This window comes from Cupressus sempervirens, chromosome 3 (assembly GCF_028749045.1).
Source record: "Cupressus sempervirens isolate cs-2001-9-10 chromosome 3, ASM2874904v1, whole genome shotgun sequence".
NCBI lineage: Eukaryota > Viridiplantae > Streptophyta > Pinopsida > Cupressales > Cupressaceae > Cupressus > Cupressus sempervirens.
In genome coordinates, this window is record NC_143120.1 from 105181023 (window position 1) to 105195750 (window position 14728).

Genomic DNA, 14728 nt, shown 5'->3' on the forward strand with positions numbered 1-14728 from the left:
GGGCACATTTTCTATAGGCCACAACATCTCAGAAAGGAGAATGGATAAACCAGTTTTGATTATGCATTAGAATATACAGAACACAATTCCAAGCACAATATGCCTTATATGTGCGAAGAATTTTCCCAGATTGCAAATTGTGCATGCTAGCATGTAGTTGTGTTTATTGCTGAGACAATGAAAGAGCAAAGTTTCAGAATACGGCATCATTTTATCCCTTTTCAATATACAGTGTTGCTGGATATCATAATATTTACAGAGAATACACAGCAGTATGAAGAACATATTCGTGCCAAGAGCCAAAGGAACGCATGTGCGTATGAGCTTGGGTGGAGGAATAAACTATTGAATATTTTTTCTATTGCCTTGTGCGCTGATCACTAGAGGATATACTTGTGTATTGCTTGGCAGAGAGTGGCTCGATATTTTCAAATAACCATTATCGTCAACAGCAACTATAAAGTCTTCTGGTAAATGGTTCCCGTGAAATATTTTCTTGTATATTTACTCACAAATTCTTTGTACATTCTTTGGCAGGTTGCATGATGTGGAGCCATCACGCGGAGGAAAGCACGATTCAAGACAAAACACCTATGACAAATCAGATAGAATCATGTGTTTGATGCATAGTGTGCAGGAGAGCCATCAAAAAACTGGAATCAACAACCATTTGATGGAGAGATTTGTGGATTTCCGTTTCTCAAAGCTCGATACAGTATGGAAGTCGTTTTGCACGGGTATACAGAGCAAAGTGCCCAGACGAATGATACTGGACAGCGATCAAAGGCAGAAAAGAAGAAAATATAGGCGCGAAAGGCATATGTGAAGTCTCCTAAACGAAAGCTCGCATATTGAAGATGGTAGTCACAATTCAGAGGGACATTTATCTAAAATGCCGGCAGCATGGCTATGTCGAGTATGGAGGAAAAAGAAGGCTCGCGGATCAGTTTTCAGTGAAATGAAATTATTTAGGAGAGAAATTGCATTTGAAGACTAGGCCACAGGGATGATGCAGCCATCTATTACAATATATGTTATTTAAAATTTTAAATGTTGATTAGTTTTGCATGAAAGGGTGTGATGTTTGGGTTGAGTAACCGCTGCCCTTAGAATGTTTATAAATATAGATGTAAAATCCCACAAGGGGGGACATATACAATATTCATTCTTATTTTTTAAAATTTTGACTTATCCTATGCCCATGATGTTATATTATTTATTTGGCGGAGAAATGAGCAATTGAACAAAGCTCCTGGGTTTTGGACAAGGTCACCGGGAGACGGGGAGACTTTGAGGTCTCTGGTACTGGTACTGGTACCGGTACGGCAATTTTTCAAATAGGAGACGGGGGTACTTGGAGACGGCAATGTTTTTTTTTTTTTTTTTTTTTTTTTTAAATAAATTTTTAATAGTTTAAACTTAAAGAGTTTAATACTAAAAGTAAATACAAAATTTCAAAATTTCAAAATAGTAATACCGTAAGACTAAAAGACTAAAGTAAATAATAAATTAATAATACTAGTGTTGTCACATTAAAAATTAAAATAGATTCATAGAGTCAAACTGTCAAAGATTATAATAATAAGCGGTCAGATACAGAAGTACATTACTGAAATAGATTTTAAAACCTGACAAATTGGCATTGCTACAAAAAATTTGTGAAAATTATTGAATTATTCAACATCAATGCATGCATAGAGACACACTTAGGATTTCTATTTTCTAACTAAGAGTTAGGATTGCTTAGTTTAAAAAGGAGTAAATCATTTTGTAATAGTGTTTTTTTTCCAGTTACACAGATTCAACTAACAAAGATTCCTATATTGGTACTAGGATATTGCCAACAGCAGATAAACAGGTACGAATAACAAATACGACTTATACATCAAACTGAAACATGATATCCTCTTGAAAAAACAGAAATATGGGACCAAATACATTCATGTTAACATACATAAAACCTCTAGTCTATCACTGTTATCGCTGAGTCTTTATCAGCAAATAGATGCTTGGTTTTCATGAGGAATAATACTATTATCAAGCATTTGCATATCAGATTTCTGTAACATACGTAATACTATCTTCTAATGCACTAACAACAGTTTTTGCACCCTAATTCCTCAACCGCATAAATTTATGTGATTTGGGATCTTTACTGCAATCCTGTACAGCTTCCAATATGTTGTCTTAGACTTGTATCCTGTTCCTGTAGGTCACGTACATCACCAAGCAGTTGTTACGGAATTCATATAGTACCTTAGATTTTTGCATTAAAAACATTTAAATGAGGTCTAAAATATATAAAATTATTTAATATTATATTTTACATTTATATTTTATCAGGAGACTTCGAGGAGACTTCACTTTTTGGATTAGGAGACGGGGAGACTTCAGGAGACTTTGTCATGAAGTCTCCAACCTTTTTTGAGGTCTCCGGAGACGCGAAAAGTCTCCGAGACGCATCTCGGTCTCCGAGACGCCACTTTTAGGGAGGAGACGGGTCTCCTGGTAACCATGGTTTTGGATTATTGAGCAAATTTATATGCGAGTTCAAGTTTGAAAATTTGCAGTAGATTGATCATCCATGAGGAGTGTCTCTACATATAAATTTTTATTTCCGGCACAATCTGTAAGAAGTATTTATTTAATTTATTTTGCATTAGGGTTTTAATTATTATTAAGTTGTGTCCTTTATAAGTGTTTTTTATTATTTTCTATAAATATTTTAATATTTGGATGAGTGGACTGGATTGTTATTGCATTTTAAATTTGATAAACGTAAATATTGTGAAATATTTTATTGTTTCCATATTTATGTCTAATTTGTCTCCACAGGAGTTAAAGTGCATTTTAGACTAATTTAAATTGTGTTCATATAACTAGTCAGTCGCATTTGAATTATTAAAATTGTTTATAGTTTAATATATTGAACTTTATTAAGTTGTACGTTTCAACTAATAATGTTGACTCTGATTGCCTGTTTGATTAGGCACTGGTCTTTTACTCCTAATCCATAATCCATATGCTGGCAAATGTTTCATTTCTTTCCATTGAAGAAATAATATATTCATCTGTTGCATTAATTTATAATTATTCTTTAAAACGTTACTATATTTATACAATTATTTATAAATCGCAAGTTTGAAGTTTTCAATAGTTCTTGCCATTTTGAAAGCTTTTGTTGTATCCGCATCCTAACCGATCTGCTTTAAGCATCTTGGACGTAAGGCTGTTGTCCAAGATTAGGTACACCCACCTCGGTTTTGCAGAGCTGGAAGCACAAGGGATTTAGATCGCATCGATTAATCCCGTCAAGTTGGCCTTAACCAGTTGGATATCCCAACATCGAGCAGGCAAGGCTCGTAGGATTCCAATCTGCGGTTTTGGGAACCAACATAAGCCTCTGCTAATCCTCTGAAACCCAATTAATGAGCAACTTCCTTGTATATTCCTATTATGTATAGTTTTATGCTCATTACTCTTTAAAAACTTTACAAACTTAGAATGAATTCCTATTACTCTAGATATCTTCAATTTGATTGAACCTACAGACAAATATATTGCCAATCTGATCATTTTCAGACTAGCAAATGATGTAACTGTTTCTACCAAATATGGTGTAACTTGTTCCCTGACTATTCTTGATTGTGACTCTACATAAGAATATACTGTCGCATTCTAATGAATTTATCCACCATTAATTGTTTGAAGGGTGAACACGATTTCAAAATCCTCCATACTTTTGCTCACTCATTCCAATCCATTTTATTTAGTGAATGATCAGGTAAAGTATTGTGAATGGAAATTTTAATTTGCAAAAATTTCAAGGTTCCATTAGTGGTTCTCATTGGGGACATATGCCCCTTATGGGCATAGTGAGCATCTCAACTATCTCTGGAAGAGCAAACCTACCAAGACATAAGCAGTAATCAGCTCATGAAACAATAAAAACCTTAAAAATACAATAAAACAAAGGAAATAAAACTCCCTTTTTTATGCTTATTGAAAGAATGACTTAAGGTATTGTCCATGGACTGGGAAATCCTGCTTGCGACCATTTGTATCCTGCAAAAAATAAGATTGTTCCCCAACCTTTTCAAAGATGATAAATGGTCTTAACCACAAAGCCTCAAACTTACCATGTTTTCCTTTGTCTTGATCTTTTGCGTTCCATTTCAGGACCCAATCACCTACCTTAAAGGATCGGCTTAAAGTTTTCTTGTCATGAAGAAATTTAACTTGTTGCTGCATATTAATATTTTGTTCCTGCACTAGCCTCCTTACCTCATCAAGCTCAATTGGTGCGTTTAATCTATTCTCCATGAAATTAACATCTTCTAATTGTTCCTTAGTAACAAATTTGTAAACAGGCAATAAATTGTTTAAAGGAAGCTTTGCTTCTTTGCCATAAACTAGGTTGAAAGGAGAAAAACCAATTGACTTTTTCACCATGATTCTATCTGCCCATAATGCTAAATTCAACTTTGAATCCCAGACGTGTTGGTTATTATCCAGCATCCTTTTGATAATCTTCAGGATATTTTTATTACTAGAGACTCAGCTTGTTCATTGCCTTGGGGATGATATGGAGATGAGTACGATACATTTATTCCATATTTCCTACAAAAATCAGCAAACTCATTAGATCTAAAACACATCCCGTTATCTGCTATAATCTTTTGAGGAACTCTGAATCTAGTTAAGATGTTCTTAGTAAGAAACTTAATTACTACTTTACTTGTAGATTGTTGAGTGGATATAGCCTCTACCCACTTGGTGAAGTAATCGGTAGCTATTAGAATCCAACTATACCCACTACTCGGCTTATCACTAATTTCCCCGATAAAATCAATTCCCCACATCTGGAAAGATTCCTCCGCTTGTAGTATCCTTAAAGGAAGGGCACCATCATATTTTAACTTACCTGAGAATTTCTGACAAGCCTCACATTTTTGTACATAAGAATGACAATCTTTAAAGAACTAAGGCCAGTAGTAACCTGCTTGTAAAATTTTATGTGCTATGGTCCTAGCTGAAAAATGACCACCACAAACTCCTTCGTGCATCTCTTTGAGAATAAGTGCAAACTAGGCAACATCTAAATAGAAAAGTAAAATTCCATGTTGATTTTTCCAATATAGATCTCCCTGAATTAGAAGATACTTGGTAGCTTGTAATTTGATAGTTCTTTTTTGATTGTCATTCAAATCACTTCTACACTTTGTATGCTGTAAATAGTAAACTAAATTAGTATACCAAGGGCATCTTTCAATACTAACCTTAATATGATCATCATTAATCTGATTTACCTGCACAGCCTCCAAATTTGATTCTGCCATAAGTCTAGCCAATCCCTGCCCTCTAACTAATTTTGTGATCTAAATATCTATATTAAATCCCTGGATTTGATTTATCCAACGGCATCTTCTTCTGGTATTTTCAAATTGCCTAAATATATCTTTAATGGTAGTGGCACATAAGCAATGACTTCAGCTCTGACCAAATAGGGTCGACCAAATAGGGTCGAAAGGATTTAACTGCTTTAACAAAAGCATAAGCTTGTTTTTCATTTATATTGTAGTTAAGTTCAGCGGCCTGTAAACTCTTACTAAAGAACGCAATCGGTTGTTCATGTCCCTCATCGTTCTTTTGCAACATAATAGCGGCTATAGTATGATAAGAAGCAAATGAGAATATTTGAAAAGGCTTCTTAAAGTTGGGGGATTTAAGAAATGGGGCTTCCTTTATAGCATTCTTTATTTTAGAAAATGCTCCGATAGCTTCATTGTCCCAGGCTATTTTAGCTCCTTTTTTAAGAATTTTAGCGATAGTTTTAATAATCTCAGCAAGATTAGAAACAAATCTTCTCACAAAGTTTATTTGCCCAAAGAATGATTGGATTCCCTTGGTTGTTTTAGGCATCTGAATACTGTCAATGGTTGCTACCCTTTCTGGATCTATTCTTACCCCTTCCTTAGAGACAATATGACTTAATAGTTTCCCTTCAATGACTCCAAAATGACATATACTAGGATTTAAAGAAATTCTAAATTCAAGAGCTCTTATGAAAATTTTCTCCAAATGCTTACAATGATCTTCCACTCTTTTCGAATAGGTAGTGAGGTCATCCTGATAAACTAACATAATTAAATCAATTAATCCATCAAGAGCAACATCCATTGCCCTTTGAAAAGTGGCTCCCGCATTTGTTAGTCCGAAAGGCATCCTAGCATAAATGTAAGTACCCCAAGGAGTTGTGAAAGCAGTCTTATACTGTTCGGACTCTTTAACTTTAACTTGATTATAGCCTGAAAATTCGTCCATCATGGATAACAATTCATTACCAATTACCTTTTGCAATAAGATCTCCATATTAGGTAATGCGTAATTATCCTTTAGAGAAGATATGTTCAAATTTTTTAAATCTATACATAATTGTATATCGTCATTCTTCTTTCTCACTGGCACTAAATTTGAAACCCATGAAGAATGCCTAATAGGTTTAATGATTCCGGCATGTCTAACTTAATTAGTTCATCTTTCATTTTTGGGGCTAGAGTTGGATTTATTGGGCGTTGTCTCTGCCTAAAAGGTTTAGCATCAAGTTTTAAAGGTATGTCATGTTGAAACAAGTCTTCCCTATAAGCTTTAAGTTCATCATAACTCCAAGCAAAGACATGTTTGTACTTCCTTAACAAAGAAATCAAGTCAGCCCTAATCTTGGATGATAACTTCTTCCCTATATAAACTTTTTTTGGAGAATTTTCACTTCCTAAGTTTATTTCCTCAATATCGTTTTGGATTTTAGTGGATTTGCTAGGTTTTGCACTTTCTCTTTGATCAAAGATCCTTTCTAAAGCTACTAGACCCTTAGGTATTTTGTTCGTTTTTAATTGAACTATTTCTTTTCCAAATAGCATTTCCTTGCCATCCTTTTCTTTCACACATCCGTTTTAATCAATGCACTGATTTTCGTAATCCTCCTGACAAGTTAAAACCTAATGATATCTTTGATCTTCAAAGACCTACCAATTTTGTACGTTATCTAGTATTGACGGTCTATTTTTCATTTCTACTTGAATGACCTCATCAAATGAAAGATCGATTTGTCTAATAGCAAGGTTGGCCATTATATCAGCCAAGTCGTTAGCTGACCTATCAATCCAATTTATAGAAAAAGCATCAGAAAATTCTAACAAATCCCATACATAATTACGATATTGTTTTAACCTTGGCTTCCTAGTTGAAAACTTATGCCTAATTTGGGAAACAATCAAATCTAAGTCCCCTAAAACAGTAACTAATTTTATCCCATAAGCCTTAGCAACATCAAGACCAATAATCAAAGCCTCATATTCAGCAATATTGTTAGTGCACTCAAAATTTAATAGGAAAGAAAATTTAAAAATTTTACCTGAAGGCGAAATAAATATAACGTCGGCCCCATTTCCTTCCTTACTACAAGCACCATCAAAAAAAATTTGCCAAATGTTATTACAATCTTGCTTTGCATGTATTGAAATTGGATTAATAATTTTAGAAGCAAGTTTAGTTATACTTACCTAGAAGTTATCCATGTCAGAACGGCAAAAGTTGACTTCAGGATCCGGAATATAATCCTCAACCAGCTAATATGACTGGGTTTCCCTCTCAATTCTGATTTCTTTGCCCCCTACTAGTATAGTAGCATAAGACAAATCCAACTATACATGACCACCAACCAAATTTGACTACTGTCTAGATAACAACATGCCCTAACTCGCTAAAATCTCAACTACAGTGATGTCAGTCCTGTATGATATATGTGGAAATGATGGAAAACGAAATTCAACATTTTTAATAATTCCAACTACTGGCACAAATCTATTATCCATAGAATAGCATTTGCCAAAAGGAGTATCTACTTTGAGACCTATTTCTTTCATTACATCAATAGACATGATATTAACTGCTGCACCAGAATCAATCATACAATTCTTTATCAATTTATTATTTATCAACAATGTTAAATAAAATGGGTCTACTTGATTTGAATTTTTATTCAATGTTGTTCCTAGATACACAATAGGCGGTTCTTCATTATTTCTTGCATCATTTTTATTATTAATATCCTCTATGCTTAGATATATCTTCAAAGTTTCATCCCTATAATCAGAAAATTTCATCATTTCCATTAGAGGTACAGTAATTTTCAACTGAGACAATGCATGATTCATAAAATTATGACAATTAGATATTTGCCTACCATTATTGTGCGTGACCGGCTGTTTGGTTAGCCTAGAAGACTGATTATTTTCTTTCTGCTTACCCTAAGCTTGATTACCAAATTTTTTGGATGTTTCAACCTTTTGCTGATTTTTTGCAAATATACCAGCAGGATTACCTTGATCAATAGTGTTGTCTTTATTTCTTCTTTGATATGTGTGTTTAGCAAGTTCTACAGCTGCAATAGTAGAAGCCTTCCTTTCTTATGTTGTCAATCTGCGTAAAATAGGTATATCTTCCTCATCTAAAAACACCTATTGGATACAACGTTGCTGATTAAAACCCCTGCAGTGATAATCAGAAATTTGGTCCTCGTCTGTAGAATCATCTTCATCTCTACCCAATAATGATTCTGATGATATAGCGTTAACCACAGATTTTTCTTCATCTTCCTGATTTTCCTCTTCGAAAACAGAGTGTGCAACAATGCAATACTTAGGATTATGGGGCAGCCTACATACATCACACCATGGTCCGTCATTAACAATATTGATTTTCTTTAAAGGATCAAGGGTGTCGTTAACATAATTTGGTCTTTCTGGTTTCTCATCCTTCCAACTTGTATTGTAAGGTATGTCCTGAAATCTCACCCTCTCATTTCTATGGAATGGTGACCTTTCATTTCTATTTTGTTTAACCTTCATATCTTTAAGCATGTCAATGATTTCTTTTAATTCATCCTTCCTAGCGTTTTTAGGATTATATAATTTTGGGTCATCCCTTTTGTCGATTCTGCCTACTGCTTTCTTATCATTTTCAATCGTTATAGCAACTTTGAAAACTTGTGGCAGCAAAGAAGGTCTTTGAGATCTTATCTCATAATGAGTTTTACTATTGTTGTGAGGTTTTCACACATCGCCCCAAAATCTTGGGGACCCCCTTTTTAATCGCCTTTAGGGCCAGTGGAGAAGGTTAGATGTATTTTTCACCCGGTTTCAACTTGATTTTCCAGAGCTATCAGTTCTATCCTTAGGCCGAATAAGTTCAAAATTGATTTCAACTTGGCAGGATAAGATTGTGAATTTTGTACTTAGACGATTTCTTTTGAAAATTTGGATTTAATTGAAAATTTGAATGATTTTCAAATAAGGAAATTTTTCGTTAGACTTAGGTTCTTGGAAAATCCTTTTTTTTTTTTGGTGAAATAGAATTTAATTTTGTAAGATGAAGTTAAATTGCAAAATTGATTTTTACTCTAGAGGCAATTTTATTTTTTGTCATAAAATTTTAATTATTTAGCAAAATCGATTTAGAGGAAAATTGCAAAAATTGGCTTTAATAGATTAAATTTGCCTTGAAAGCTTTTGGTATTTAATGAAATTGGTAAATTAATATTAAGAAATGGCTTTTGGTTAGCCAAAATTCAACTTCAAGGATGTATTAATTAGCAAACCCTCATTAAATAGAAATTTTTAGCATCCCCAAGGCACCATTTAATTTCGTTTTGCAATTTGTGGTTAATTAGTAAATTAAAAGTGCAGTTTTCATTTTAGAAAATTAAAATTTTGGCAAAGTATTTAAAGTGGGCCACTAACTTAGCTTTAATTTTGGTTTTCTTTTCCTCTATAGGACCAAGTCGGCCAGCCTGGGAGGAAGGTGAAAGCTGCTATAAAGGGAGTCCCCTCCCATTTCATTTTCATCAATTCATTTGCTCCTCATGCTTGGGCGAATTTGAAGCAAGGGCAGATTTCCAGACTTGGGCGAAATTGGTGGAAGGCAGTTTTTTGGCGATTTTTGGGCAATTTCTCCATTGCCATTGTTGGGCGATTTGTCTAAGGGCCAGATTTTTTGCGTTTTTGGGGATTTTTGCTCCACTTTGTGGGCTGTGATTTGTGCCCTAGGTGGCAGATTTTACAGATTTTGCTCCTTCTTTGCTTGGGCGAATTTTGTGGAAGGACAGATTTTTTTTTTTTGCTTAGCCGAATTTTGTGGGGGCCGAAATTTGTGGAAGACAAAATTCTGATTTTCTAGAGGGGCTGCAATTTTTATATCAGATTTGGGCAATTTTGTTGGGAGAAGAGATACATATGAAAGTTTGATTTTTGCATAGAAGGCGAGTGTTGGATAAGCTTAGAGGCTTTGTTTTCTAATTTGCAAAAGGATTTGTAATTCTTTGATGTCATATCCCGGGTTCCGAAAAGTTGCTGTAAGATTATTAGTTAAGGTGAAAGTCATCATCTAGAGTTGCAAGGAGTGCTTAAGCTGACATCCATTCTTTCGCTCTTTTCTAAGAATTGCACTACTTGGTTCTTCTTGCCTTTTGGTCCACCACTCTACCATCCCGTAATAGGGCGACGAGCATGGAGGATGATAGTGCAAGTATGAATCCCAAGCGGGCAAACGCTAAGAAAGACAAAGAGGATATGACACCCAAAACTTCCTTCTTCTCGAAAATGAAGAAAATAACCGATACTAATATCGCTACAGTGGACATGATACGGATGAGGGACAGACTAAAGGAAGGACAATCCCCCTTGGCAAAGAGGATATACAAGAGCGGAATTGTACATGTAGCAGCTTTTCCTCCTACTTTGCCTTGTCCGGAATTGATTATGGAGTGTGCATCCAGATTTGATCTAGACAGTAAATCCATCATTTTTGGCGAAGGGAAGAGAGTGTTGGCCAACATTGGCGAACAAGCAATTGAAGAGACATTTAATATTCCCCAGAGCAAGGGCATGACAGTTGTAATGGTGGATCAGGCGGCCAAATCATTTCAAGGTAACCAAGAGGCCTACTTCTCACATCTAAAGCGGAATTGGATACACGAAGGGAGGAAAGGAGTTAACAAATCAACAAGGCTTACAGTGGCAGATTTCAAGCCGAAATATGGCGATCTCATTGTTCTTCTCAGCCGGATCATGGGCCTAGCTCAAGCTATGCAATTCGAAAACTGGATGTACTTCTTCATTGATGAAATTGAAAAGGGAAAAGAAAAATTTGATTGGGCTAGGATCATAAGTGAAAATTTAGAGTTGCAACTTAGAACAGTTCAAAACCAAAGGCAATTCTACATGGGATCCTATCTGTTTTACTTAATTGCTAGATTGTATGAGAGTCCGGGACTTAGGGCCTTAGGAGAGATTGGTAATGGGCCGGGGCAATATTTGGTGCATGAATGCTATCCGCAGCTTCATTTGCACAATAACAAGGATTACAAGATGTTTTGCGATGCATTCGCCATGAAGACAGTAAGGGTATTACAAGGGGCGCCTGCTAAGAGACTTTCATCGGAAGCAGAAGCAAGGATTAAGAAGTTTGGGAGTTGGTTCATCCAATTCCCGCAATTCACATACATTAGAGTGGCAGGAAGTACAGTTTGTCCCAAGAGGCTTCCAAGATACCCGCCCGACAAGGTAGTTTTGATGGAATTGGCTAAGCAGCTTGAGCACTATGATAGAGTAATGAGAAATGAGGGGAAAACAGGCGTTTCCTTCTCAATTATAATTGGCAATGATAGTTGCCCAAATCAGGCCACCTTTGAGGCTGCGGAAAAGGAATTGGAGTGGTATCATCTAGGATGGTACAGATCAAGGCAAGGATTGGACCCTGTTGGTCTTATCAAGGCATCTCATGGAAGTGAATTTAAGCATTTTCCCACTATAGAGGACTTTTGGGCCAATGCAAAGGATGATTTTCACGTGAGAAAGCTAGCTTTCTCGAGATTGTCGGTGAATATGATGAGAGATATCAGATGGAGAGGCCTTGATATTCCCGATCAATTGGAGGATGATCGTAGTGTGTTGAGAGAAGACTATGAGACAGTAGTTGGAACAGAGTTGAATCCAGTGGATTGGGACGATCATCAGGATCCTTCCTTGGAGGCAGTCACAAGGACAGTAGATTTGCATACCGAGTCGTGGTATAATGCCAAGTTGAGAAGCTACAAAGACAAAAGGTTCTCCTTCCTTATGAGATGATGAAACCGAAGGAAGGTCTAGTAGAATCAATCGGACAGAAGGGTGAAGGAAGTGGCCGGCAATCGGAGACAGTTAGAAATAGCAAGAAGAGGGCTTTGGAGGTAGAGAAAAGCCAAGAACGTTCGGAACCTCCAGCCAAGAGACAGCGGGCAGCGCCGTCAAGGGAGAGTATAACTAAGGCTAGAAGCCAAGAGGTCAATTCGAGTGATAAAGGGGCCGCAGTGGAGGTGAGCTCTGATTCGGAATCAAGTGGCTACAGAGAAAGTACGGAGTACTCCCCTCTCTCGGAGAACCAGCAAGGAAATATGGCAGAAACTAGTAGAGAAGAAGATGGGCCGATTGATATTGAAGAGATAAGTCAGGGGTCTAAGGCCGTTGGTGATGCTTTGTTGGTCGAACCGAATCCGGATTTGGGGAGATGCACTGCACCACTATGGTTAAGGAAAATGCTTATGCCGAGAGGCGAGGTGGTAATGGCTCACGCAGTTGATGATATCCAAGGACTAATAGAAAAGGATGATAGCGAGAACCAAAAACAGATGGCAAATACGGTGGCAAGGGTAATCAGAAGCGACAGTGATGGTCACCGAAGGGTTCAGATTGCTATACCAACAGTCAATAAGGCAGCGGATGAGATTGCAGCCCAGGAGTACGAAATAGTAGAACATAATTTGGGAAGAAATACAGATGATATGGAATGTGAGGAGGTTCAGGAAGGCATAGCATCAATCAGAGAAAGATTGAGGAAGGCAAACGAAAAGATAGTAAAGTTGGAGGCCGAAAACAAATATTGGAGAGATTGCCAGCCAATCCAACAGCTGCATCAGGCAGCCCTTCCTCAAGACAGCGGGAGCAATTCAGAAGAGGTATCAGCTCAGTTACATGAAGTAAGGGGTTGGATCTATGATACAATCCAAGATGGGCGAAATTTCTTGCCCTCCTTCATCTCAACATTCCAGTCATTGGTGACTGTTAGAAACAAATTCAGATTATTTGAAGAGGAATGGAAGAATTTTCTTCCCATCAAGGATTTGGTTATTCCTAGGCTGCAGGCGTTCATTAGGCTACCGGAGGCATATTTGGAAAGAGCCCGGTTGGTTGATGAGAGAGGATTGAGCATAGTTGAATCTTGGTATGTCGCATTGACTACCAGATTCAGAACACTTGAAGAAATTCATGATGAGATTGCACAACACGGCCCAAGCGTCGACACTTCCATTTCGACCATGATGAGCGACGTTGGGGTGGCGCTTGATTTTGAGGGTATTAGAGAGGAGGATGTCAGTGAGACAGGATTTGGATCGAGATTGGATGAGTTAGGAAAGGCTGCCGTCAAAAGGAAACATCTGAACACCCTTTCCTCACTCAATGCTTTTATTGGGTTTGCAAAGGAATATGAGAAGGATCACGAAAGGATACTACAAGCAGCAAACAGCGTGGCAAAGTCAGCAGAACTCCGAGCGAAGCACACACCTTGTCCTCCTATGGAAGAAGTTAACGAAAGGCTAGCTAAGTTCATCGCCTTAGCTAAAAGAACAAAAGAAAAAGGAAGAATTATATTAGAAGATCATCTTATGTAAGCCCAAGTGGCAACTTTCTCTTTCTTCTAGAATAGGACAAGTGTTTGTTTCTGATTGGCCACCATTTTGGTGCCTTCTCATTGGTTGCCATTTTTGTACTTTTTTCATTGGTCCATTGATGAGGTGGCATCTTCTCATTGGCCGATGGGGTGGCAACCCTAATTAGGGTTTTTGGATCCAATCTGGATCGTCGATCTTGTTTTGATCTCTACCGTCCATTGTATTCTGGACCTCTATATAAGGCCATTGGCTCTCATTTGTAAAGGAAAGGGGTTGGAGAAATTGTTGCGAAAATAATACCAAAGTGCTCTCTTTTTCATTGCATGTTGACTAAGAACATTGGGTGTTATTGCATGTTTTCTACTTCCACGTAGTTAAATTTTTCTTTTCAAGTTGAAGCAATTTCATTTCAAGTTGTTAGAGTAAGAGTAAAATAAAATGGATAGTTGCATGGTAGCTTTGGTAGATGTTTGATAGGGGTCAACACTAGGCCACTAGCATCCTAGCGGCTGGTTGGGAGGCTTTGTGTGGTGATCTAGTTTACTTTCCTTTGAAGCGTTGCATCTATGGAGGTAGGGCCGCTGGTTAGCCTTCATTAGATTCGATCCCCGTCCATCTGCTAACCTTCCATTCTTAGGAGTAGGAGTAGTTGAGCAGCCAAATTTTATGCTTAGAAGAGGTTAGTTAGAGAAGTAAACCAAAACATCGGCATTCTCACCTTCCATCGCTATTCACCCTACATTGCCATCATCGCGCCATCAACATCATCTAGCATTCACACCGAACCACCATCTCCATTTTCTCACCAAGATCCAATTTTTTCTCAAACAGGAAAACGTAAGGCCGCCTACGTGATTACCAGCAAATCACATTGATAAAACTGAGCGAGTATCCAACGGTGTAAGGAACATTGGAGTTATACTCATGTCCCATGAGAAATAACTTTTCAAGAGAGGAATTGTG

The 14728-nt window shown here is 37.0% G+C and overlaps 1 protein-coding gene across 7 annotated transcripts in view; it reads right to left on the bottom strand.

Moving 5' to 3' along the window:
- Nucleotides 1-14728, bottom strand: part of LOC149564997 (uvrB/uvrC motif-containing protein) — a 181945-nt gene that overhangs the window by 36978 nt on the left and 130239 nt on the right. For 2 of the 7 annotated variants that reach the window (XM_089818521.1, XM_089818522.1), the window contains exons 10-11: nt 7563-7672; nt 7415-7458 (exon numbers count right to left, since the gene is read on the bottom strand). The exons of the other annotated variants lie outside the window; for them this stretch is intronic. In XM_089818521.1, the coding sequence (XP_089674647.1) occupies nt 7415-7458; nt 7563-7672 (154 nt within the window). The remainder of the gene's footprint in view (nt 1-7414; nt 7459-7562; nt 7673-14728) is intronic. 7 annotated transcript variants of the gene reach the window in all.